The sequence below is a fragment of the Panthera tigris genome, chromosome C1 (assembly GCF_018350195.1).
Source record: "Panthera tigris isolate Pti1 chromosome C1, P.tigris_Pti1_mat1.1, whole genome shotgun sequence".
Lineage (NCBI taxonomy): Eukaryota > Metazoa > Chordata > Mammalia > Carnivora > Felidae > Panthera > Panthera tigris.
This window is the reverse complement of record NC_056667.1, coordinates 7,017,170-7,042,803: the sequence shown is the minus strand read 5'-3', so window position 1 is coordinate 7,042,803 and position 25,634 is coordinate 7,017,170. Positions and strand designations below refer to the sequence as shown.

At 43.9% G+C, this 25,634-nt stretch overlaps 1 protein-coding gene across 12 annotated transcripts in view; it reads right to left on the bottom strand.

Annotated features, from left to right (window-relative positions):
- The window catches only part of NMNAT1 (nicotinamide nucleotide adenylyltransferase 1), a 51,715-nt gene that overhangs the window by 23,461 nt on the left and 2,620 nt on the right, over window positions 1-25,634 (bottom strand). For 6 of the 12 annotated variants that reach the window (XR_006221086.1, XR_006221087.1, XR_006221085.1 and 3 more), the window contains exons 1-5: window positions 11,288-11,719; window positions 9,923-10,093; window positions 7,957-8,140; window positions 5,090-5,232; window positions 4,550-4,746 (exon numbers count right to left, since the gene is read on the bottom strand). Coding sequence is in view for 8 of the 12 variants with exons in the window: in XM_042996173.1 (XP_042852107.1) it covers window positions 4,550-4,746; window positions 5,090-5,232; window positions 7,957-8,140; window positions 9,923-10,093; window positions 11,288-11,540 (948 nt within the window). In the remaining 4 variants the exon portion in view is untranslated. Of the gene's footprint in view, window positions 1-1,195; window positions 1,756-2,206; window positions 2,245-4,195; window positions 4,747-5,089; window positions 5,233-7,956; window positions 8,141-9,922; window positions 10,094-11,287; window positions 11,720-25,634 lie in introns of those variants that run through there. The other 6 variants (XM_007078356.3, XM_007078357.3, XM_042996177.1 and 3 more) reach the window with 4 other exon arrangements.

The following is a 25,634-nucleotide window of genomic DNA, read 5'->3' as shown; positions in this document are numbered from 1 at the left end:
TCTGTGTAGACAGAACACAGCACACATCACCATCAGATTACCCTATGGTTAAAGTTTTATTTATTTGTACTCCTCCACTTAGATGGGTGAAAATGTCAAGATCTGGCTAAAAGGGGCGCCTGGGAGGCTCCGGTGGTTAAGGGTCCAACTTCAGCTCATGATGTCACGGTTCAGAGCCCACACTGGGCTCTGTGCTGACAGCTTGGAGCCTAAAGCCTGCTTCAGATTCTGTCTCTCTCTCTCTCTGCCCTCCCCTTCTTGCACTCTGTCTCTCGCTCAAAAATAAACATTAATTTTTTAAAAAAAGGATTTGGCTAAAACTTTATTCTTTGAGGAGTAGTATGTTACAGGGTGCCTCAGGGTGTCTCAGTCAGTTGAGTGCCCAACTCTTGATTTGGGCTCAGATGATGATCTCACAGTTCACGGGTTCGAGCCCTAAGTCAGGTTTGGCAGTAACTGTGCGGAGTCTGAATGGGATTTTCTCTCTCAAAATAGACTTTGAAAAATAAAAAAAAAAAAAAAAAAAAAAAAAAAAGTAGTGTGCTACATAAGACACAAAGACGTGAGGGGCACAGGCTTTGATCAGGCCTTGGGTTTATCATTTACACAGCACCCAACTGTGCCTCGTTTCTTTAGGACTCACACACACCCAGCACACAGGAAGTGTTGGCAGTACGAAGCTCAAGCGGCACGAGTTTACCTGGTAAACTAGATACAGATTTCAGAGGCAGACACTGGACATCCTCACAGCTGCGTGGAAGCCGTGGAGGATGTTTCAGATCATGAGGCCTGTGGGAGCGGGCAGGAGCACGGCGGTGGAGGGGACGTCCTATGACACCCAGAAGTAAATGTTAAAGGAGCCCGTTTCACAATATAGTGGCCTCTGGGCTCGGCCAGAAGTGAAGCAGAGGTTGGGGTAAGAAAAACAGCAATCTTAAAAACAAGCAAATAAACAAAACAAAACAAGAAAATCAGCAATCCTACCACTACCATGCACGCTGACCCTGAGGAAACGCTTCCTTCCACCCTGTGCAGAGACCCTCAGGGTGGCGGAAAGAGAAAGCAGATGACCTCTGATCAAGCAGATGACCGTAAATCATCCCTCTGGCTCAGTCTCTACCTTGGTCATCAAGGAGAACCCACGCCTCTTATCACATTTGTCCCCTAAACAGGAAAACAAACAAAAATCCCTCCGTATGTTGTATATTCAGCCAGTAAGGGACTTTTATTCATTTGCTGCATTCAAATTATACAACGTAAGGAGTAAAGGAGCACGACACTTCATAAACACCAGCGTCAAACACAAAAATACCAGCTTCACATATTTCCTAAACTTAAAATTCATGTTACAAAAGCAAATTAGGAAAAAGGGATGATAGGAAGTACAGTGGCATATTTTCTTCTTCCTCGATGGAAGTCACAACAGTTATTAGTATTGATTCCCCTGTGAAGTGCATTGTTCTAATTTCCATTATCAAAACAGGAAATTCTCCCCTGGAGGTCACCCAAAACTATGTTATGAAGCTGTGGGGTTAGCAGCATTTTTGGTACTAGGACAAAAGGCGAAGCAGGTCGTTCTGTGTACAAAGGTATCGATTCATAAACAGCACAACAACAGGCTTGTTTCACTATTACCAAGTCTCCTGGGAGGCTCCCAAACGCTTTATTTTTATCCAGTGGATCCTGAGGTCAGTATACTCACAGCTGGGCAGGCTGGGCACTTCTAGGTAGGAAGGCACGTTACAAGAGAAGTTTCTACAAAATAAAAGAGAAGTTTCTGGCAATGTAACCTTTCTGCAGTTGGCACCCATACCAGCTGGACTAAGTGTGGTTTTCCAGAAGAAATCGAAGTTTCATTTCGGTAGCTTCATCTATTCTAGGCGGTTATTTTTCAATATTGCTTCAACTCTCAACTCCAGAAAGTCAAGGAGAGGAAGAAATGACCTTCATCTCTGTGGTCTGAGATTCTAACCCATCACTCCTTCAGCAGAGAGAGACTGAACCCTACTGGTGCCAGGCTCTGCACCCCTCAAGGTCTTTGTGAAGTTGGCCTGTTGGCTTTAGTAAGAATAAGTCAGGGGCAGCTGGATGACTTAGTCGGTTGAGTGTTCAGCTCTTGATTTTGGCGTGGGTTGTGATCCCAGGATTGTGGAACTGATCCCTGCGATGGGCTCCATGCTGAGCGAGGACCTTGGGATTCTCTTTCTCTCCCTCTGCTCCTCTCCTCCACCTTGCCCTCTCTCACTTAAAAAGAAAAGAAAGGAATAAGTAGTGGTAGGGTACGTTGGCCAGTTTTTTCTTTAGGGTTTTATTTTTGGGGGGTGCCCGAGTGGCTCAGTTAGTTAAGCAACCAACTCTTGATTTCAGCTCAGGTCACGATCTCATGGTTCATGAGATCAAGGCTTGCATGGGGCTCTGTGCTGGCAGCGTGTATGTAGGCTGAGGTCAAGAGTCGCACGCTCTACTGACTGCTGAGCCAGCCAGGGACTCTCCCCACCCTCTCTTTTTTTCTTTTAAAGATTTTATTTGTTTGCCAGCTTTAATATTTTCCCTTTTCGAACTGTGGATTCAGATTTGACTGTACAACCACACAGCTGTATTTTTCTTTGGCAGGGTTATTAATCCTTCATCTAGAATGGTGTAGGTATAAAATATAAATTGAAAAAAGGTAAATTATTCTATTTGCATCAGAAAGTGAACTTTTTATCACAGGATAATTTTCATGCAACATGAAACTACTCTATAAAAGCTATTTCTGGTCTTTTTTGCTTTACCAATTGGTAAAATTTCCACAAAATCATAATGCATCAAACTATATATAACAAGCTTGCATTTGTAACATAGAAACTATGACTTCGATTATTATTTGGGAGTTCTACTTTGGTTAAAATCCAGACAAAAGGATGAGAAGAAGTGTAAGAAAGTAGACCCTTTTACTGCTTAAATTCACACATGGCAGGTTCACGGTGGGCCAGAGCAGGAACAGAGGGGCTCTTGAGAAACTCAACAGAGAATTTGAGAGTGAGATCACAGAGTGTTCTTCTGAGATTTTGAGCCAGAAGGACTGCTGAGCTGACTCAGTGAGGCATTTCTCATGTTCTTAGGACCTTCGTTCATCTTTTGATTATTAAGCTGTCAAGAAAGGCTAAGAGCACGGACACTTAATAAAACCCTTAAACAGGATCCCTCGTTCTCCACGGTCCTCTCTGTTCCAGGTAGCATGATAACATCTCTGAAGTTGTTCCTGCAGAGACGGCAAAAGGGCAGACGGACAGAGCCACGAGAGGCCGTGCTAAGAGAACACACATAATGTACAACCTTTTAATTTACTACTGATTTTTTACCAAACTTGTAAGATTTAGTTTCTGAAACAGGATGCAATTCCCTTCCCCAGACTGTTTCTCTGCCTCTGGTGGGCATCAGAAACACCTGTGCACCTTTCTGACTCTGAGGGCCTGGACCTTTCTCCCAGCCTCCAAAGGTAAAGCTCCAGGGAGGTGCGTCTGGGCAGAGCTGAAGTGGCCAATTTCTGACGTCTGCCAGAGAGACTGAATCGTTAGCACGGTTTCTGCCAGGCGTATTCACAACCTGTATCCTGCGTAGCTGAAGATGACCGATCAGCGGTGCATTTTACACGATCACTACTTTAAGAATTGTTTCCTTGGCCCCCTCGGTGAAGAATGCCTAGAAATGGGCACGCATAAAATGTTAATTCCCTTTCTAACTGAAGTTAAGATTTTAAATGGACTCTTGCTTTCCCACTTTGCTCCGCTTATGTGGTAGACCAGAGAGGTCCTTTCTGACTTATTTGTAGTTAGTATAGTTGAATGTCTTCTGGTTTTAGTGCTGCTAATCCCTTGTTTTAAAGATTAAAGGATTTGTACATTCTTTAAAAAAAAAAAAAAAAAAAGACCATCTTGAAAACATCCATTTTGACAATTTCCAATAAAAAGATAGACGTGGGGGCGCCTGGGTGGCTCAGTCAGTTGAGCATCCAATTCCTAATTTGGCTCAGGTCATAATCTCACAGTTCACAGAATCGAACCCTACGTTGGGCTCTGCACTGACAGTGAGGAGCCTGCTTGGGATTCTCTCTCTCCCTCTTTCTCTCTGACCTTCTCCCGCTCGCTCTCTCTCCAAATAAACATGTTTTTTTTTTTTGTTTTTAAAAAGCACTACATTAAAAAAAAAAAAAAAAAAAGACAAACCATATTTTCATCTACTGGTGATTTTTACCAAACTTTTAAAAAGCTTTAGTTTATGAAACAGGATCACGATTCTTCTTCCCGGTCACTAACACCCAGACTCTTTCACATTCCCAACAGACAAGTCCAAAGTGCAGGAGTCACGAGTTAGCTTCTGCAGTGTTTTTCTGCAAAGGAGCCAGGACGACCCCAACATTCCTCTCCTCACTCTCAGGGCTGTACAGGTCATGCTTTTCGATATACTCTCGGACAAGGTCTGGCACCAAGTAGCGAATGCTCTGGCCCCTTCTGAGGGCTCGCCGGATCTTTGTGGAGGAGATGTCATTGGTGATCCATTCATTTACCAGGTGAATGTTGTTCCGGTGTTTCCACAGTGCGTCGGATTCGTAGATGAATTTCTCAGCATCGTTTCCAGCCCGAGTAATACAGATGAGCCCATAGTCTCCTACAATTCGGGTGATATCCTCACTTTTCCACAGATTGGGAACACCGAACGATTCCAATAAATCTGCCCCACACAGCAGCTTTACTTTTGGCACATCTGGGAAGAAGAAAACACAGCTTCAGGGTCTGCGTCGCTAATAACTCCCTGAGTCAAAATGAATGCATCTATGTGTTTTTCTGGCTAGAGGGTTCATAGTTTTGATCCGAATCCGATTCTCAAAAGAGATCTAGGAACTGCAAAAGTTAAGGACCGCTGCAGGAGAAGGAAGTTCAAGGTACCTTTTCCTTCCTCTCCTTCCCTCCCTCCGGTCCCAAAACTAACAAGGGGCATTTTCCAGGCAGCCAAGCATCCTGAATATGAAATGAAAATACAAAGGGGGCTTGCTCAGCACTACAATCTTATCCACTCCAGTCGGTAAGTCTTGATAAAACATACAGACCTTTTGTTTTTGGCTCTAGCAATTCCTTTTGACTAAAATCTTGTCTTTGTTCAGCCCACTTCCTTTTCCGTCCAGGCCTCTCCAGCCTAGGTGAGTCCTGCTGCTGATCACAGCTACTGGCCTCCAGTTTCTCCTGATAGTGTCTAGAAAACAACAAAGCAGTAGAACATCCTCTTCTCACAACATCCAACCAGAATACTGTCTCTCTGGAGATGGCTCAGAGCCTCTGGCCCGAGGTCCAGGCTGTGTCATATTAAGAACATGTAAACCACAGGTACACCCAAGGCCTATCAGTCAGAATGGATGCTGACCAGCACCCAGTACTTCCGGGTCAGCGTGGAGGCTGGCCAGTAGCACCCGGGGACTGGCTACCGGGCATAGAAAGTAAGGAGATCCTGGGAACACAACAGATGGTAGCGATTACTATTCTAAGCTTTATGTGTGTGTCACAATAATAAGAGTTAACATTAGTTATTTATTATGTGCTAAGCACTCCACTAAGTCCTTTGCATGGATCATTTGATGAAATCTTCCCAACATCCCATGCCATAAATATCATTATTGTCATTATTATTCCCATAATGGAGGGAAGCGAAAGCTTAGAGCTGTAACTCCAGCTCTTGGCAGACTCCCTGGGACGCAGGAGGCATTCAGTAACAACCTGACTGAGTGAATGCTCTGGCTTTTGTAAAGCAACTCTATTGGGGCACCTGGCTGGCTCAGTCGGAAAAGCGACTCTTGATCTTGGAGTTGTGAGTTTGAGCCCCACGCTGGGTGTAGAGATTACTTCAAAAAATAAAACTAGGGGTGCCTGGGTGGCTCAGTTGGTTAAGTGTCCGACTTCAGCTCAGGTCATGATCTCACGGTTCGTGGGTTCGAGCCCCACGTCGGGCTCTGTGCTGACAGCTCGGAGCCTGCAGCCTGCTTCGGATTCTGTGTCTCCCTCTCTCTCTGCCCCTCCCCTGCTTGCACCGTCTCTGTCTCTCAAAAATAAATAAATGTAAAAAAAAAAAAAAAATTTTTTTTAATAAATAAATCAATAAATCTTAAAAAAAAAAAAAGTAAAGCAACTCTCTTATTGCCAGCATTATATCAGAACTGCTTATTACCCCCATTGAGAGAGAACTCTAATTTGCTCAAGGTCACTTAGCTTATAGGTAGCGGAGCCGGTGCTTGAACCCCAGCAGTCTGCTTCCAGAGCCCACACTCTTGACCCCTGAAGAGTGTGGCTTCACCTAGTAGTGGAGAGCCACAACACCAAGCATAAGGTCCTAGAGAGGACAAGTGCCCGAAGCCTAGAAGGAAGGGACCACCGGCGGGACTCACGGGCAGCCTCGTTCTGGATCGGCAGCAGGATGCCCAGTGCTTTACAACCGTGCGGTTACCCAACATGAGCTACACCTGGGGAGCCAAGTGTGTCCTGTGCCCCTAACTCCCTTCGCTCTTGAGCAGCTGCGTTAATATGTAACGGACAGCAAGGCTGTCAGGGAGGGGGCTGGGTAAGGTCGTGGATGCAGAAGGCTGGTATCTGACGGGAGAGAATTTCTGGCCAGTGAAGAGGGCTGACTTCTCCCTGCCAAGTCTGAAAAGCCGTTCCTCTTGATAAGCTGCTGTGCCAGATAGCCTCTGTTGGCCTGGTGTCCTATCTTCCCCCGGACACACCTCCCAGAGGTTCTCACGTGAGAGAGATTCCGCCGATGGGGTTCACTCACAAGAGAGCTGGAAGGAAGACGGGAGGCACAGGCCATCTTTCTGGGCTGTGGAGCCTGAGAAGCAACCTCTTACGGAGTGAGCACAGTGGCCAGATCCTGTATTCCACTGTCCAGTCACCAACTTTAGGAGACTGGGACAGCTTAACAGCCGCACTTGTGGGGACAGGGACAGGAACCGCTTTCTGAATGGCCACCGCAGCTAAAGGAGGTATGACCTTGAAACAAACCCGACTTCCCCTCCTCCAGCCCTCTGACACTTCTGCACGAGCACCTAAATCCCTTTCTGCTTAAAACAATCAGGGTGGTCTCTATTTCCTGTCCAAACCCTAACTGATGTGGTCAGAACCAGAAGGCTCAGAACTCTAAGAACTGACATTAGATGGAAAGGTTTTTCAGAAAGAGAACATTAAGTAATAATTAATTAGCTGTTGCTCACTCTAGTTTCTGAATCCTTAGCGGGAAATGTTTCTAAGGTACGAGCACAGCGATCTGGGACAAACCCAGTATGCCATCATGGAAGCAACACCCAAAATCAGGACTGTCCACGACCAGGCACCATGGCTTCTCTTGTTTAAATTACCTGCCTTTCTCTTTTAAAAAAAATTTTTTTAATGTTTATTTTTGAGAGAGAGAGAGAGAGAGAGGCAGAGAGAGAGGGAGACGCAGAGTCTGAAGCAGGCTCCAGGCTCTGAGCTGGCAGCAGTGCCTGATGTGGGGCTCGAATCCATGAGCAGTGAGATCATAAAGTCAGACGCTTAACCAACTGAGCCACCCAGGAGCCCCTACCTGCCTCTCTCTTTTAAACTTAAGAAGATTAACGACAACAATGTCTTCTTATGATTTTGCCTTTCTCGTTCGGGGCACCGATAGGCCAGGCAGGCTTCTCCGTGGATGTTGTCTCCCACAGAGGTGCGATAGTAACGAGCACGCAAACGTCTAACAACACGATGAAGGACATGAAGGCTAAGGAGCCGCCACGCCCCACACCTGAGACGTAACCTTACGAGGGAACAGCGCAGCCCGTGAAAACGCCCTCCCCACCCTGGTCACGGTTTGCAAACGTGTTCTGTTCACAGACACGGGCCACACTGACACTAGGCAAAAAGGCCCAGCCCATTCCCGCAGGACTGACAAAGCCGACCTCACCATGAATACCTTAGCACCTTCAAGGTCTCTACCCAGTCCTTCTGAAGACTTTCCCAGGTGTCAACTTCCACCCATTCTGAATTCTTGGTGGCTAATTCTGCCATGATAACTCGGTGGTGGGCAGAGATGAGTCCTTTCTTCTTATACGCATCGCCCACAGGAGAGATGACGCCTTTGATGACCCTGTATTTTCCTGGATAAAGAGTCAGATTTGAAGCGAGGTGTAACAAGTCAGATTTTACACACAGGAAGGATTATCATCACTCTGGTTTTATAACAGAGTCCCGCCCCCTGGGGTTTCAGAAAAGGGATTTAGGTTTGTTTTCTTTCTTCTTTCTTTCTTTCTTTCTTTCTTTCTTTCTTTCTTTCTTTCTTTCTTTCCATCCATCCACCCACTCATTTATAAACGAGGTGAAACAGTCATAACATAAAATTCGCCACGTTGACTGCCTTCATTGTACAGCTCAGGGACATCAGGCACATTCACATCTCTGCAGCCATCCGACCATCCGTCTCCAGAACTTTTGCACCTTCTCCAACTGAAACTCTGTCCCCATTCATCACTAATTCCCCACCCCCTACACAATCTAAATTTTGATATTGCCAAATTGCCTCGTAAAAAGCCTTAATCAATTGGTATTGTTCACTTACAGTGTATACGAGAGCCCACTTCTCCTCAACTTCTGATACTTGACATTATCAAGTTTGAACATTTTTGTCCATGTGATGGGCAAACTAGACCTTGTTTTTTATCTTCGTTCCCCAATTATTAGGATTACTGGTGAGTTTAAGCACCCAGGTGTCCATCTATCTATCAGCATATAGCATGATCCTTTACATTACAAATATATTATGTAGGGGAGAAAATCATTTTCCTTGACCCTCCTTGGGTCCCTGGCTGGGTCTAAAAATTAAACTGACAATGGGGCGCCTGGGTGGCTCAGTCAGTTGAGCGTCCGACTTCAGCTCAGGTCATGATCTCACAGTCCATGAGCCTGAGCCCTGCGTCGTGCTCTATGCTGACAGCTCCGAGCCGGGAGCTTGCTTCGGATTCTGTGTCTCCCTCTCTCTCTGTCCCTCCCCTGTTCATGTTGTCTCTGTCTCAAAATAAATAAAAACATTACAAAATAATAAAAAAATAAAAATAAAAATTAAACTGACAAAGAAAAACAGGAAAAAACATAGAAATTTATTTAATAGAAGGCTTATGTTACGTGGTACCTTCGTAAGGAAATAACAGTTAAACCTGGGTATTTTTATGTCAGGCTTGGTGAAGAGCGGACAGTTGTAGAGAAAAATGGTAGGGCAAAGAGTTTGAGGTACGTTCACAAAATTCAGGGAAATTTAGCAAGGCCTGTTAGTTTAGATTCTTCTAGGCATTGATTTGCCTTTAGTAATAAGGATGCTCCTTTCCTCCCGGTATAGGGAGGGCAGCTCCCACAGGAAGGTTTGTTTGGTTAGTTGGTTGGCGTTTTTTTTAAGTTTATTTATTTATTTCGAGAGAGCATGAGAATGAGCACAAGCAGGGAAGAGGCAGAGAGAGAGGGGGAAAGAGAGAGGGGGAAAGAGAGAGGGGGAAAGAGAGAGAGGGAGAGGGAGAGGGGGGAGGGAGGGAGGGGGGGGGGGGAGAGAGAGAGAGAGAGAGAGAGAGAGAGAGAGAGAGAGAGAGAATGAATCCCAAGCAGGCTCCACGCTGTCAGCACAGAGCCCAACGCAGGGCTCGATCCCACAACCCTGAGATCATGACCTGAGCAGAAACCAAGAGTTGGATACTTAACTGACTGAGTCACCCAGGCGCCCCTGATGTGAAGGTTTTTTGAGCTGCTTCCGAGAAGGGTGGGGAGGAGGTCAGAGTGACCTTCCTGTTTCTGCCATTTTTTCAAACTGCTTCAGCTTAAAATGTCCAACGTGACAAAGGGCCATATTTTGGGGTAGTGGCCTGAACCCTATCATTGCTTTTGGCTACTGTTCCTACCTGTTCCGTTCATGTAGTCCTTGGCCAGCTCAAATAGCCTCAGGTGCATGTTGGTGATAGGATTAAAGGAGCCACAAGCAAGAAGAACCACTTCTGTCTTCTCTGAATTCTCCATGCTAAGAATCTGAAGTTGTTGATCTAAATGGAAAACTCGGACACCCTGCTCGTTGTCTGCAAAGGAAAAGAACATACGTTCAGTTATAGGTCTTCAGTGGCCTTTCACATTCCCATTCCAAGTGAATGGATAAAAATATTTGGCTTCGATGACAAGGACAGCCCCATTTCTCCACCCTTCCTTTTCACTGTGAATTTGCAGCTCCTGCCAGAAAGGGATGGAATCTCCTTCCCCCTCTTTGTGACTTGCTTCGGACAAGAGAATGTGGCAGTTAGGACAGTGTGCTAGTTCTGAGCCCAGGCCTTTGAGGTCTGCACACTTCTGCTCTCTTTTGGCCTCCCTCCTCTGCCATGAAAACAAGCCGAGGCCAACCTGCTGGACAGAACACGCGGGAGACAGCTGGTGCCCCCGCTGACAGCCAACCACTGGCTGTGCGGCTGAGGCCATCCTGCACCAGCCAAACCGCAGACGACGTGCTCAGACACACAGCCCAGGTGAGATCAGCTGAGCCTGGCTTACATCAACAAACCCACAAGCTGACCCTAGACTCATAAGCAAAAATGAAACGTGCATGCTGCTGAAGTTTTATGACTGCCCTACTGCGGCTCCAGTTAGCTGATACAATGATGTTATCAACTACCACGTAAACGGAACTCCCTGACAACCAGCCCTTCAAGACAGTAGTCGGCCTCTTAGTCAACATGATCACATTATCACTTTCAGCTCAGGAACAGTTTACAATTCACAAACCTTTTTTCATATTATTCCATTTGATCCTTCTATAACCCTAATGAAGTAATACAAGACAACAGATTTAAACTTTTATTAAATGAACTCAGATAGATTCAGAAATTACGAGGCAGCAAAAGGCCCATAATGAAACCCAACAGTCATTGGCCGCATCCTGCTCACCAAACCCTCTATGCAGCTCCCTTAAAAGCAAGCACTTTTAACTTTTTCAGCTATTTCTTCTGGTAGATTCTACCATATTTCTATACTATGTGCTTATAATGCTATTTCTAAATTTATCCAAAGTAAACAGTACCTGTTTACTATGATGATCCATGAGGATTAGCTCTCACACACCCTCACTGCCTATTCCCAAACTTCTACATGCATATCTATAGTTTCTAGTCTGTGTTGAAACCCGTCTTCTCCTAGAGTTGTGAAGGCATCGCTTGTAGATTGCAGCGTTAACGGCGATAAACCCAAAGTCACTCCCAATTCTGGATCCTTTGAACGTGACTTACATTTTTCCTCCCCTGAAGCTTGTGAGATCTTCTCTTTGTCCCCAGCGTTCCGAAATTTTACAATGATGTCCTCTAGTGTGACTCTATTTTCATCTGTTGTGCTGGGCACTGGGCAGACCCTTTCAAACTTGAGGCTCATAAACTTCAGTTCTGGGAAAGGTCCTTGAATGATGACATTCTGCCTTCCGTTTTCTTTGTTCTCTTTGGAAATGGCTATTATTTGGAGCTGAGGCAGCTGGACTGGTCTTCTCATTTTCTTTTCTTTTCCCGCTTTCTAGATATTCTCAACTCCATCCTCCATCTGTTGAGCTGATTTTCAGTTCTGCTAGTATAGCCTTCATTTTAAAGACCTTTGTCCTCTAGGGGCGTCAGGGTAGCTCAGTGGGTTAAGCGTCCAACTCTTGATTTCTGCTCAGGTCGTGATCTCACGGTTTGTGGGGTTGAGACCCGTGTCGGGCTCCGTGCTGACAATATGGGGCCTGCTTGGGATTCTCTTTCTCTCTCTGCCCCTCACCTGCTTGTGCTCTCTCTCTCTCTCAAAATAAATAAATAAACTTAGAGAAAAAAAAAGACCTTTGTCCTCTAAATGTTCCTTTTTATGGTATTCTGTTCTTTCACCAATGCATTCTCTTATCTCTCTACCAACATGAATGATACATTTTCAGTTTCTTTCAACAAGAGCTGATAGGAAGTTCTGAGTGGGTGAGTAGGGCCCATGCACAATGGGCTTCACTGTATGGTAACCTGGCGGTCAGTGTTGCAGGTCTCGCTCCTGGGACCGGCCGGATTCCACAGAACAGTATCCTCCAATCTCCTGTCTGTTATAGCACAACAGTTAAGAACCTATGCTCTGTGGGGCACCTGGCTGGCTCAGTTGGTAGAGCACGCAACTCTTGATCTCCGGGTCACGAGTTCAAGCCCCATGTTGGGCAGAGACATTATTAGAGACATTATGGGGGGGGGGGGGGAAGCAACCTATGCTCTGAAACCAGACTGCCTGCATAGAAATCACCTACATGGGCTGGATGACCTAGGACAACCTGACCTTAACCTAATCTTCCTTTGTCCCGGTTTTCTCAATCTTAAAATAGAGAAAATAACAGTACCTACCTTGTGACCATCATGAGGATTAAGCGAGACAATACACGCAACTGCTTTTGACAAGACATAAACACACTGTGAATGTAGCTACTATTAATGCTGCACATAATGTCGCTATAGTTCAACTCTTTTTAATCTACAAAAACATGAATTTCAAATGGTTCAACCAAACATTATTACTCTATTGACTCTGGTTTTTATCCTGAAGGGTTTTTCTCCCGGAACTCATTCTCTAATGTGGACTGAAAGTCTCTAATCCTTTGTACAGCTATCATTCTGAAACCTTTTTCATCTCTCTTCTGAGTCAGATCCCCTATTTCTGAGGCCTGCATCATGTCTTTCTTGGTTTATGTCCCGATTTTTCTAGAATGTATCCTCAAGTAGCTTCATAATAAAAGGTACATGGGAAATAAGTTTGGTTATGTCTTTATCCTTCCTTCAGAGATGAACGGCTTAGCTGAGAAAAAAGCAAGTTGAAATTATTTTGTTTTAAAATTATGAATGCATTTCTTCATTGTCTCCTAGCATACCACACTACTGCTGAAAGTCTAATGCCATTCTGATTCTTTTCCTTTTTTACATACCTTTTTTCTTTTTGGAAGATTTGTAGGATGTTTTCCTTATCCCTAATGCTCTGAATCTGAAATGCCACAATGTTGTGTCTTAGTGGGGATCTTTTTCATTCATTGTGCTGGGAGTCAGCTGAAGAGGTTCAGAATGTGCCAGTTTGGCATGTGGATTATTTTGAGCAGAAGGTATTGAGAACCCTGTGGGCTCAAGAGAAACTTCTGTCCCTCCCTTAAGAACACAGAAGAATCTAAATTGGAGGTCTTTCTCAGAATAAGGGTTATTAGCGGAGATAAATTTTATCTGAGTGACCCATCTGTATAGCAGGGCAAACGTCTAATTACCAAACATGTTTTTATCGCCCCACAAAGTGCATTACTCTCCTCTGAAAACACAGACCCCCACCCCTTCTGACTTCAGAGTGACATACAGACCTCATGTTGCCTGACTTTGGAATTGCTGTGTCTATGTGGATCCCCCATATGTACACCTGTTACAGTGGTTTTATTCCTCTCAGCCCCCTCTTGTCACTCTGATTCTTAGTCCAGCTAGAAAGACTTCTGAGAACACAGGAGTTGTTGCTCCCCAACACAGTGAGCCTTCAAATCTCTTAAACTCAAATCACTCAGTTTTGGGTTTTTTGATAAACTGCTTATTAACTATCAAAAAATAGTTTTGTTATTGTAAAATTTTAAAAAAATATATTTTTTAAGTTTATTCACTTGAGAGAGTACATACGCACGAATGGGGAGGGACAGAGAGCAAGGGAGTGAAAGAGAATCCCAAGCAGGCTCTGCACTGTCAGCACAGAGCCCCAAGCAGAATTTGAACTCACGAACTGTGAGCTCATGACCTGAGCTGAAACCAAGAGCCGGACGCCTAACTGACTGAGCCACCCAGGCGTCTCTAAAAAATATTCTTATATATCCAAATTATGTTTCAAAAGAATCATTCTGAGAGCTTATAAATATAATTCCAATGATGCCAAATTGCTAGAAGCATGTGGGGAACTTTGGGGGAATTACCTATACAGGCTGGAGTATTTTTCCAATTAATGTAGAAATACAATGAAAGATAATAAACACACAGCTGTATGATACTTTTCAATGGATAAAATGCGTTCACACACCTATCATTCAAGCCTCACCACCAAAAACAAATTTGGCCAAAGTCATTTAGCTTGTTCCAAAAAATAAGCTATTGTTAGATATTTCGTTTTTCTAGTTAATCTTCCACCACTGGACATCTACGTTTTTCTAACTTTTCAGTATTACAAACATCTGAGATCAATAGTGGGTTGAAAATGCGCTGGAAATAGAGGCTGTCATATACCTCGCTGTGCACTTCCAAGACTTCCCAGGGCTCAAACAACCTGTGTCAGGACCACTGATTTATAGCCCAACAATGTCTAGACCCAAGTGCCAGGGTGACCAAGTCACTTTTGCTCAGATTCTATGCTCTCATTGGACAAAGACAGTGAGTGCCAGACCCAGGGCCACTTGATTCCTGATTCCTAGGCTCACTCATCAAAAGAAAAATGGGAGACCTGGGTGGCTCAGTAGGTTGAGCATCTGACTTTTTAAAAAAAAAATTTTTTTTTACATTTATTTATTTTTGAGAGGCAGAGAGAGACAGCGTGAGCAGGGGAGGGGCAGAGAGAGAGGGACACACAGAATCAGAAGCAGGCTCCAGGCTCCGAGCTGTCAGCACAGAGCCCAACGCGGGGCTCAAACTCACAAACAGTGAGATCGTGACCTGAGCCGAAGTCAGACGCTTAACTGACTGAGCCACCGGGTGTCCCTCACTGACTCTTGATTTCAGCTCAGGTCATGATCTCATGGTTTGAGATCGAGCCCTGAGTTGGGCTCTGTGCTGACAGCATGGAGCCTGCTTGGGATTCTCTCTCTCCTCTCTTTCTTTCAAAAGAAATAAATAAAAAAAGGTGGCGGGGGGTGGGGGGAGGCATTAAACCAGAGCTGTGTAGTTTGGAAATGAGCCCTCCTGGTTGAGGAGGTGAGAAAAGTGCATGTTAACCCCTCAGGCAATGGGAACCTTTGAAGGTTTCTGGGCAACAGAGTTACAACACGGTTCTACACAAACAATGTTTTAGAAAAATAATAAGACATGGGGACTTACAACCTTAATTGATTTTATCAGCTTAACCAAATCACTTAATTACAAGTCTTAAGTTTCCATATCTGTAAAACAGGGATAATGACAACCAATTTCAGTCACCGTGAAGATTAATTCTGAGACTAATACATGGCAACGTGCTTGCATATTCCCTAGAACAGTGCTAAAATAAACGGCAGCTGTTACTTGGGAGGGAAGTGACAACACTGATGATGGTGATGCTGTGGGATTAACTGGAAGGGGCAAAACAAGACCAGTTACAAGTCATGTGACTGGAGGCCAGTTACAAAGTTATGAGTCCCTCAATTTAAATAGTCAGTGAGAATGGAAATAAACATTTATTCAATAAACATTTGAGGCTTTCTCCCAACAAAGCATAGTGGTAGGGGTCACAGGGACACTGCTAATTGTTGATAAGAAATAAAGAGAGAAGGGTCGGTAATGCTCCACACAGCATTTAAAAAAATGAGTTAATTCATAAGAATGATTTAAATGTCCTACCTTTCAATTACCAGCTCAAGGATGATACCAGGGTTCACTTGAGGCTTGTTCCCACCCCTCCCATCCCTACCCCCCAATTCCCATACAGAGTGCCTGTGGTTATTGGGGTGGTGGTGACTACGACATGCCCGACAGGGCCCACAGGGAAATCAGGGTATCCTGCCAGCTTCTGAGCATGATCAATGAGAGCCTGTCAGTTCCAGCCCCGCCCACCTCAAGTTTCAGACACCACTCCCCACGGGAGATTGAGCTGTGGGCAGGAAGAACAATAAAGCTGTAAGGGGAGGTTTGGGTCCCCAAGGAGCGGTCTGCTGTTCAGGGAAGGACAGAACAAAGAGCTCAGAGCTCCTTCCCAAACTTGGGGATGCACTCAGGTTTCCAGTCTCCCCACCCCCCTCAGGGGAAAGGCTGGGCAAGAGGCTGGAGCAAGCTGATCTCTTAGCTGAAGGAAGCTTTCTCCCTGGTCACATTCACAACCTATCTCAAATATCCGGCTCAGTTCTATTAATTCATCATGAAGACAGACAACTTGAGCTCACACTAGACTCTAGACCTTTAAAACCACTGAAGAATTGAGTTACAGTCACCCTCCACTGTAGCCCAGGGTGTTTAAAAAAACAAGGATCCGTCCCTCTCCAAGGAAAAGTACTTCCTCTGTATCGCTGCAAGGTACCACGATATGTGGGTAGGGAAAGGGGACAAGCTGGTGACAAATGGGAGGAGTAGTTTGGAAGCTCTAACAGGGCCGTTCTAGGTCCTCCTTGCTTTGCTCCAGGTGCTCAAGGACCAGCATCCCCATGATTCACTTCTGTCTGGCCCACACAGCCTACCACCTGCACTGCTGGCTGCCGAGATCATACCGGCTCAGGCTGTAAGTGACCCTCCCCAGCTTGCTATAACAAAAAACTCATTTCTTCCTGAGACAGTCTTGACATTGAACTAAAATTTACTTTCAATTTTTAAATCACATTTTTCTTTTAAAAAACTGAAATATAGCTGATGTATAATACTTTCTTAAATTTTTTTTAAAGTTTATTTATTTTGAAAGAGACAGACACCGTGTGAGAGGCGGAGGGGCAGAGGGAGAGGGAGAGAGAATCCCAAGCAGGCTCAGTGCTGCCAGCACAGAACCCTACAGGGGGCTCGACCCCATGAAACCATGAGACCACAACCTGAGCCAAAACCAAGAGTTGGATGCTTAACTGACCGAGCTACCCAGGCGCCCGGTGACTTTCTCAGGTTTGAAAAATACTGAGATGTAAACATTAATGAAACATTTTGTAAACATTAAGTCAGTTTTTTCAATGTTAACACTGAAAAAGTTAACCATCTTGTAACATTTCAGAATGCTCAATATAATTAAATCTATGTTGACTGAATGTTAATGCGTTGACTTGTCAACTGACTGGAATTTATACCCCTAAAAAGATGCTATTCCTTTCAAAAAGGTCCCATCAAGCCTCTAACTGTATTCTAGTTGTAACAATGTTTCACTGCTTTAAACAGTCTTGGGGTATATTTTGAGACTATTTTTTTTTTAATACTTTCAACCGGGATAAATCTGTGTCTTTGGGTAGATTTAATTTCTACAGATACTCTAAGGTCCCTCAGTGCTAAACCTCATTTATAAAATAATCAAGGTAAATAACAGAGCTTATGATGAAGAAAGAGAACTATCAGTTACTGAGGAAGATCTTATATGCATGGATCTTGTATTATTATTTTCAGATTAAGATATTCTCATATGCATGGATTTTATATTATCTTACACTATCTTCTGTTGCATGTAAGTACATGTAATTTCAAAAGAATTTCAAAAATGAGCAGAAACAGCAGACTTCATCTGGTTGTGGAAGCTGGGTGGGTCAGCTTACTCTGTTTATTGGTTACACCCCATGAGAACCGGGTGGCAGGAGGCAGCGGCTGGCACAGCACAGGGCCATGGTCAGGACTCTCAGACCCGGCTCCAAACTCTAGCTCTATCACTACTGGGTGTTTGTCCTTGGACAAGACACTTAGTCTTTCTGAGTCTGTTTCCTCATTTATGAAATGGGGAACCAGAGTCCCTATCTCATTGGATTTTGTGCATATTAAATACGAAAGTGAATAAAAATGTTTGACACATTTGTTTACTCATGATGAATGTTAACTTTCACTATTATCTGTGAGTTGTCTTAAGGCATGAACTTACAAGTCACAGTAAAGGAACCAAGGTTCTAAAGATCCCTTGGGGACCAGTATCCACAGCACCTGCTACGTAGTAGGAGTTCAGGAAATGGCAGTTCTAATCTTCGTGAAGTTTTATTAGACATAATTGTGCTCAAATGGAATGGATCTCAAGTCATCTTTGTTATGTTTAAAACTTTCTCTCTGTGGTCTAATGTGACACTGTCATGAAACAGAACCTAAATTCGGTTTCTTGAAGCCATTTGATCACTAAAGAAGTAATGTAAAACGTAACTCGCTGTGTCTCACGCAGCCAAGTGACAGTGTTCTTGTTTGGGACCACCGCTCTAGTCCTCCAGCTGTATGTTCTGCTAAGGTAAGTGTTTTCACCCCCCACCCCCAGCACAGGGCAGCTCAGCATGTGGGCCTGACCTCTGGAGATGGTTCTGGTGCGCTCTGCCATTCCTGTGATGAGTTTAACTGCAGCCTGACCCATGTTTTTGTCCCTGTTATCAATGGTGGTCACCTGCTTCACCTCTTTGAAAAAGTCAAAAATCTCAATATGAACAGAACAGTTGGGATCTGGGCAGATGGAGTTTTAACACTTCCTTCTTTTAGTACAAGAAGCTGTTAGATGGGAGACAACGAGGGCACCAATGTTTCCACTTATGGATTCCCTAGAGCCCAGTCTCAACAGCCTAGCATGAGCTAACGTCTGCAGGGCCGAGGGTGACATAGATATACGTGACCAGATTATGACTTGATACCTTATTTCAGATTCTATGTTGGACATTAGTCTTGCGGAAAAGGTCAGTCAGCTAATAACTCTGTCACTGGACAAATGAAATAAATGCAACCCGATACATTCAGAATAAAAAACTGCAGCTCTAAACATGTGGAAAGTCTGAAATAATCTGAAAACCGAGAATCCACAAAAGGGACAAAACAGAAATGGGAACTGTGACACTCCCTGGAATTAGCCTAATTCAAATTTTCCAACTTAGGTCTAGGAGTTTTGTGTGCAGTTAGACCAACTTCCTTACTCCAGAAGGCCAGAATTCCCACAAACTATCTTCTTGATATTTTCCACCGAAATATCAAGTTAACATGAATTAGAAAGACAGTAAACATTATTTGTCCACCGATCAGAAATATTAACAACTCTCAATATTACTAGTAGGCTATTTAGCAGCGTTAATTTGCAGTTAATAAAAGGGAGTTGCCTGGAACCAAATGAACCCAGGGCCAGAAGTAAGATTAGAATTCAAGGGCTAGTGCCTTCTGGTATCGTGCTTACAGGGCGAATTTCTTCCAATAATTGATAAATTAACGTATGACCCTGTGTATTGATTTTAGACCCAGATCTTCCCGATACTGCGGGCAACCTCTCCTTACCAACCTGGTTGGTAATATCATCTTCACTTTCTTCACAATTGGTAAGTGTACACTCATCAAGCACTTATTACGTGCGCTGAGACAAAAATGGGGAAGACGGGACTTCCTGCTCTTCAGGAGCTCACAGACTGAAACTTAAGAAAAAAATTCACGTTTAAAATTCAGGTGAAGGAAATTTTTAAAGTTCCTTAGTAACCTTCTGGGGAAGGTTGTCCTTCCGGTGGTCCTAACCTTTGAGTATGAAACCGAATTAAGTTAAATGCAAACATTTTGTGTTGGTGTTATAAAATTCTTTAGCTATAAAAATTACTAGATTCATTTACTCATTCAATAAACGGTTACTGAACTGGAGACGATACCGTGTAGAAGAACACGGACCTCAACAACTTGAAATAAAAAAGTAATAGAGAAGCAGTGGACTCTGAAATGTGGAGTTTTAGGAATGTCTTAATACATTTCGATTATCTTTGCCTGTGTGTGTGCTTAGAAGACTGATGTGTAATTTTTTTTTTTTAACACGTATTTATTTTTGAGACAGAGACAGAGCATCAACGGGGAGGGTCGGAGAGAGAGGGAGACACAGAATCTGAAACAGGCTCCAGGCTCTGAGCAGTCAGCACAGAGCCCGATGCGGGGCTCGAACTCCCGGACCGTGAGATCGTGACCTGAGCTGAAGTCAGACGCTTAACCGACTGAGCCACCCAGGCGCCCCAAGTGATGTGTAATTTAAATAAAAACTATGCCTACATTTTTTTAAAGATTTTTATCCATTTAAATAATCTCTAGATCCAATATGGGTCTCGAACTCACAACCCCGAGATCAAGAGTTGCATGCTCCATTGACTGAGCCAGCCAGGCATTGTCCCTAAACTTTAATGAAAAAATCATTACCAAAGGCCTCGGGCACTGCTCTAACTGCTCTACAGTCTTCCACTGAATCGCAGCTCCACAAGAGGCGACGACACAGATAATGGTGGCAAGCACTGGCTTTGGAGACAGAGGGAGGCCAGTTGAAACATTCACTCTACGACAAGTTACTTAACCTCTCTGAGCTCCGCCCACCTCATTTATAACCCGGAGATAAATTACCTGCTTCGTTTTGCTAAGGCTTAAATGAGATAACAGGAATCATTAAACAAAACAGTCATAGTTCCTATTACCAACACCACCAATATTAAGAACACAACCTATATTAAAGGAAAACCTTAGCCTGGCTGGGTTTTGAGCATGAGTCCCACAGGAGGGAAGCGAGGAAACATACACTGTTTAGGCGTGCATTCAAGAATGTATTTCTGTGGGCCGCCTGGGTGGCTCAGTCAGTTTAGCGTCAGACTCCTGATTTCCACCCAGGTCATGACTCACGGTAAGGGAGTTCGAGCCCTGCAAAGGGCTCTGCACTGATAATGCGGAGCCTGCTGGCGATTCTCCCTCTTTCTCTGCCCTCCCCCACTCACAATTTCTCTGTCTCTCTCAAAATAAATAAACTTAAAAAAAAAAAAGAATGTATTTCAGAGAGAATTAAACCTAGTAAATCGATGCTGCTCTGATGTCCTTTTAGGTTTTACTGTGCTGTTTACGCAGATGGAGCCTGTCCCACAGGCACTCAAGAGGATGTTTGCCGTATTTGGTGTGGGATCCTTCAGTGAAGGAGTCTATACCGTGGTGTTAACAGTTTTGGCAACTGACTGTGTATGTTTTTAAGTACTGAATTTCTAAAGGCTCATCTTAATCTGAAAGCTTGGCTGTACATAATACACCATTAGTCTTCAATATTTTCTACTCACAGTAAAAACAGACGTATGTAGAGACAAAATTCTTAATTAGACACGTGCCACAGTTAAAACATTTCACCGGGGAAAGTTTAAAAATTCCAGGAGAGGGGGCGCCTGGGTGGTTCAGCTGGTTAAGCGTCTGACTTTGGCTCAGGTCATGATCTCATGGTTCCTGAGTTCGAGTCCCGCATCAGGCTCTGTGCTGGCATCTCAAGAGCCTGGAGTCTGCATCAGATTCTGTCTCCATCTCTCTCTCTCTCTCTCACCATCTCTCTCTCTCTCTCTCTCTCTCGGCCCCTCCCCTGCTTATGTTCTGTTTCTCTCTCAAAAATAACCAAACGTTAAAAAATAAATAAATGAATAAATAAAAATTCCAGGAGAGATTTTTCTTTTTGCGGATAAATTCTACTGTATTAGACTAAAAAGAAAAAAAAAAGTTGAGCTACCGCTGAAGAGTGGAGCGGTTGGACTGCATTTTGCAAAGTATGCAGCAAGCCTTCCATCTCCTGCTAAGCTGGGGCCATTGTTGAAATCCTTTCGGCAAAAACACTGTAAATAGGGGTTCCAGTTAAAAGACAAGTATTCAGGGGCGCCTGGGTGGCTCGGTCGGTTAAGCGGCCGACCTCGGCTCAGGTCATGATCTCGCGGTTCGTGAGTTCGAGCCCCACGTGAGGCTCTGTGCTGACAGCTCAGAGCCTGGAGCCTGTTTCCGATTCTGTGTCTCCCTCTCTCTGACCCTCCCCCGTTCATGCTCTGTCTCTCTCTGTCTCAAAAATAAATAAACGTTAAAAAAAAAAAACTTAAAAAAAAAAAATTAAAAAAAAAAATAAAAGACAAGTATTCCTCACGGTGCTTTTCTCCTCCCAAATACAGGAAAAAACGACCCCTGAACTTTACTACTTGTCTGTGCTGCTGTCGGTGGGCAGCTTGGTTTCCACAGGTGAGCAAAACTTCCCGAGCAACCTGTCCTTGTCAAAGGCTTAGCAGTCCTTCAAGGCAGTAAATGCTCAGGCAGGGCTGTCCTGCTGTAAGAGATGCCCGGTTCCTCCTAAAGCCAGAGCTCCAAGAAGCACAGTAATTAGAAAAGCAAAGTAAAGAGGAAGCACAGAGGGTCGGAATGGCAAATAAAACGCCATCCTTTTCATGTGCTTTCCACTCCGTTTAATGAGATCCCCTTCTTCATCCCGCAGTACTTTTCTCGGGCCTGGGGCTGACCTGGCTGGGCAGTGGGACCCGTGCACGACCAGGCGCTACATCAACGGTCTGATGTTGGCATTTGAGGCCTGCTGGTCTCCCGCCTCCCACGGAGGTCGTCGGCAGGCCAGGCCTGTCTCGGCAGCCCCGCCACCTGACAGCTGCCCGCGAACAGGTCAGCTCCTACCCTGCTACTCCTGAGTGAAGTGGTCGGCTGACGTCACAGCTAAGACATCAGGAAGCGCATCAGAACCAGCCATCTGAAAGAAAGCTGTCTTTAAGTATTAATTAGTACGGACGATGGATAAAAAGGAACAGTTCAACCCAAATCACCAGATTGACACCACGACCAAATTCGCCCGATAAGGACGTTCTTTCAAGATCATTACTCTCTCTGAATCTCCCTTTTTATTTCATGAAAATATTGTCACCAGCTGGATAGCTGCTATAGAAATAAGCACTGAAAAGGAAGAAGGAAAATGTGAATCTTAGCAATGAGCAAAGGTTTAGTTTCAGGCACCTGGCTAGCTCAGTCCGTTAAGCATCTGACTTCGGCTCAGGTCATGATCTCACAGTGTGTCAGGTGGAGTCCCACATCGGGTGAGCTCGAGCCCCACTTCGGGTGAACATGAGCCCTGCTTCGGGTGAGCCCCGCTTCTCTCTCCCTCTAGCTCTCTCTCTCTCTGCCCCTCACTCGCTTGCGAGCACTCTCAAAAAAAAAAAAAAAACAAAAAACCTAAAAACCTCACAAAGGTTTGGTTTCAAAAAAACAGTGATTTACATTGTGTATTTGAACAATTTATTGTTCTTTAAAAACGTAGTGGGAAATTTTAGAATAAAACTAACCACAATCTCCTCCCCACGGGTTACAAAAATCTTCTGCATCACAACAGTCGATTGTTGTCTAGAGAAAATAGCCAATTGACCTACATGATGGTTTTTGTCTTCTTTTTCTGTGTGTATTCATAGATTCTAGAGTTTCTTAGTAGGAGCTAGTTAATCACAGATGCTCTCCACATCTTTAGGAAGTAGACACAACTCTATTTCTTGAGGAAAAGAACTATCTATTGGTAGGAGGATCAAATTCAATATAAACATCTCCCAACACATCTATGACAGGCACAGACCTTCACAAGTGGGAATGACTGTTTCCACCTGTTTCTCTATTCAGGTGGCCCCTGCTGGAGGCGAAGTTACCTAACAAACACACTATCCATCCAACATGCTGACATTTCTGAGTGCTTTCCAAATTCCAAACCTAGTGTTGAAACTTAGGAATTAAGAAACTTGATGGGGGCGCCTGACTGGCTTAGTCTGTAGAGCATGCAACTCCCAATCTCCAGGTTGTGAATTCGAGCCCCACATTAAGCGTAGAGATTACTTTAAAAAACAAAAAATACAAAAAAACTCTCCAAATTCTCAGGCGCCTGGCTGGTTCAGTTGGTAGAGCATGCGACTCTGCATCTTGGGGTTGTGAGTTCAAGCCCAACATTGGGTGTAGAGCTTACTTAGAAAAATAAATAAATAAAACAAACTAACAAACATATATACCTCAGAAACAAACCAAATATGTATGTTTACTAGCTGGAATTTAAATAAAAACTTGGAGGAAAAAAAGAAACCTGAGTAACCCATACATTAACCATGAAAGCCCCTGAAATAATTCTTACTATGATTGACACAAACTTTTTAAAAGTAACACAACCTAGGAGCGCCTGGGTGACTCGGTTAAACGCCCGACTTCAGCTCAGGTCATGATCTCACCGTTCGAGCCCCTCATCAGGCTCTGTGCTGACAGCTGGGAGCCTGGAACCTGCTTCAGATTCTGTGTCTTCCTCGCTCTCTGCCCCTCTCCCATTCGAGCTCCCTTCCTCTCTCTCTCACTCTCTCAAAAATAGACATGGAAAAAAATTTTTAAGTAACATAAACTTTTATGTTCTCCTGACTTCATTAACCAAATATTAACATATCAGATAAACATCAATATATCTCAAATATTTGTATTGGAATTTCCCTTTTTTTTTTTTTTGATCTGTCTTATCCCACCCCCCAAACCTGATCTACCTGAAAACTTCAGGAAATGACAACTCCATCCTTCCAGTTGCTAAGACCAAGTACTCTAAACCATCCTTAATGCCTTTTTGCCCCTCACACCCCATTGGGAAATCCTAATGGCTCCATCTTCAAAATATATTCAGAATCCAATTATTTTTCACTATTTGGAACATTTATTTAAGTTTATTTATTTTGAGAGAAACAGAGAGAGCATGAGTGGGGGAGGGGCAGAGAGAGAGAGGGAGAGTGAGAATCCCAAGCAGGCTCCTCATGATCAGTGCACAGAGCCCAACATGGGGCTCGAACTCACAAAACCATGAGATCATCACCTGAGCTGAAATCAAGAGGCAGACGCTTAACTGAGCCACCCAGGTGCCCCACTGTTGGGAAAATTTTAACTGACTGTTTCTAAATGCAAGAGGCTGCTTAAGACCAAGGCTGTTTGGTATTCTTTCTTTCCTTCCTTCCTTCAAGTTTTTATTAATTTCAGTGATCTCTACACCCAACATGGGGCTCGAACTCACAATTAAGAGCCATGTGCTCTTCTGACTGAGACAGTCAGGCGCCCCTATTTCTGTATCTTGAAGTTACGCAACATTCCTAACTTCAGAAAGTAAAATCACGTTTCTTTTTTTTTTTTTTTTTAATGTTTATTTTTAAGAGACAGAGAACGGGTGGGGGAGGGACAGAGAGAGGGAGTCACAGAATCTGAAGTAGGCTCCAGGCTCTGAGCTGTCAGCAGGCAGGGCTGAAACCCACAAACCGTGAGATCACAACCTGGGCTGAAGTCGGATGCCCAACCAACTGAGCCACCTAGGAGCCCCAAAATCACATTTCTTAACTGATAAACATAACTCGAAGCATAATTTAAAACAGTATTTTAACTAACCCGTAACGTATAAAACTGAATTTTCATTTACTTTAATGGTTTTGTTACCCCCAAAACCAAACCTGGTTTCATGAGAGTTAATTTCATTAAGAAACATTTATTTCATGCTACTAATACCGTATGAAATATAAATTATGCTCTTTCCGATATGAGTAAAATTTATGAAATATTCTGAAACTGTGCTACCTTTTAGCTGCTATGCAGTTTAGACAACCACCTCACAGACTAAGGAAATTCTCTATGACCTATGTTGGCTCAGAAGCGAAGTATCTTCTGTTGAGCATCTATTTTTATGGGGAATGCTTTGTTTTGGGGTTCTTAATCTGGAGCCTGGCTTCAGGAATATAACATCCCTGAATGTATAAGCAAAATGTAGGGTATGTGTACATATGAGCAGCTTTCTGGGAGGATGTCAAGGGAAGTTTGAGAAGCTAAAAATAAGTATTAGGGGCACCTGGCTGGGTCAGTCGGGGGAGCATGCAACTCTTGGTCTTGGGGTCATGAGTTTGAGCCCCATGTTGGATGTAAAGATTACTTAAATAAATAAAACTTTAACAATAAATAAAAAAATAAA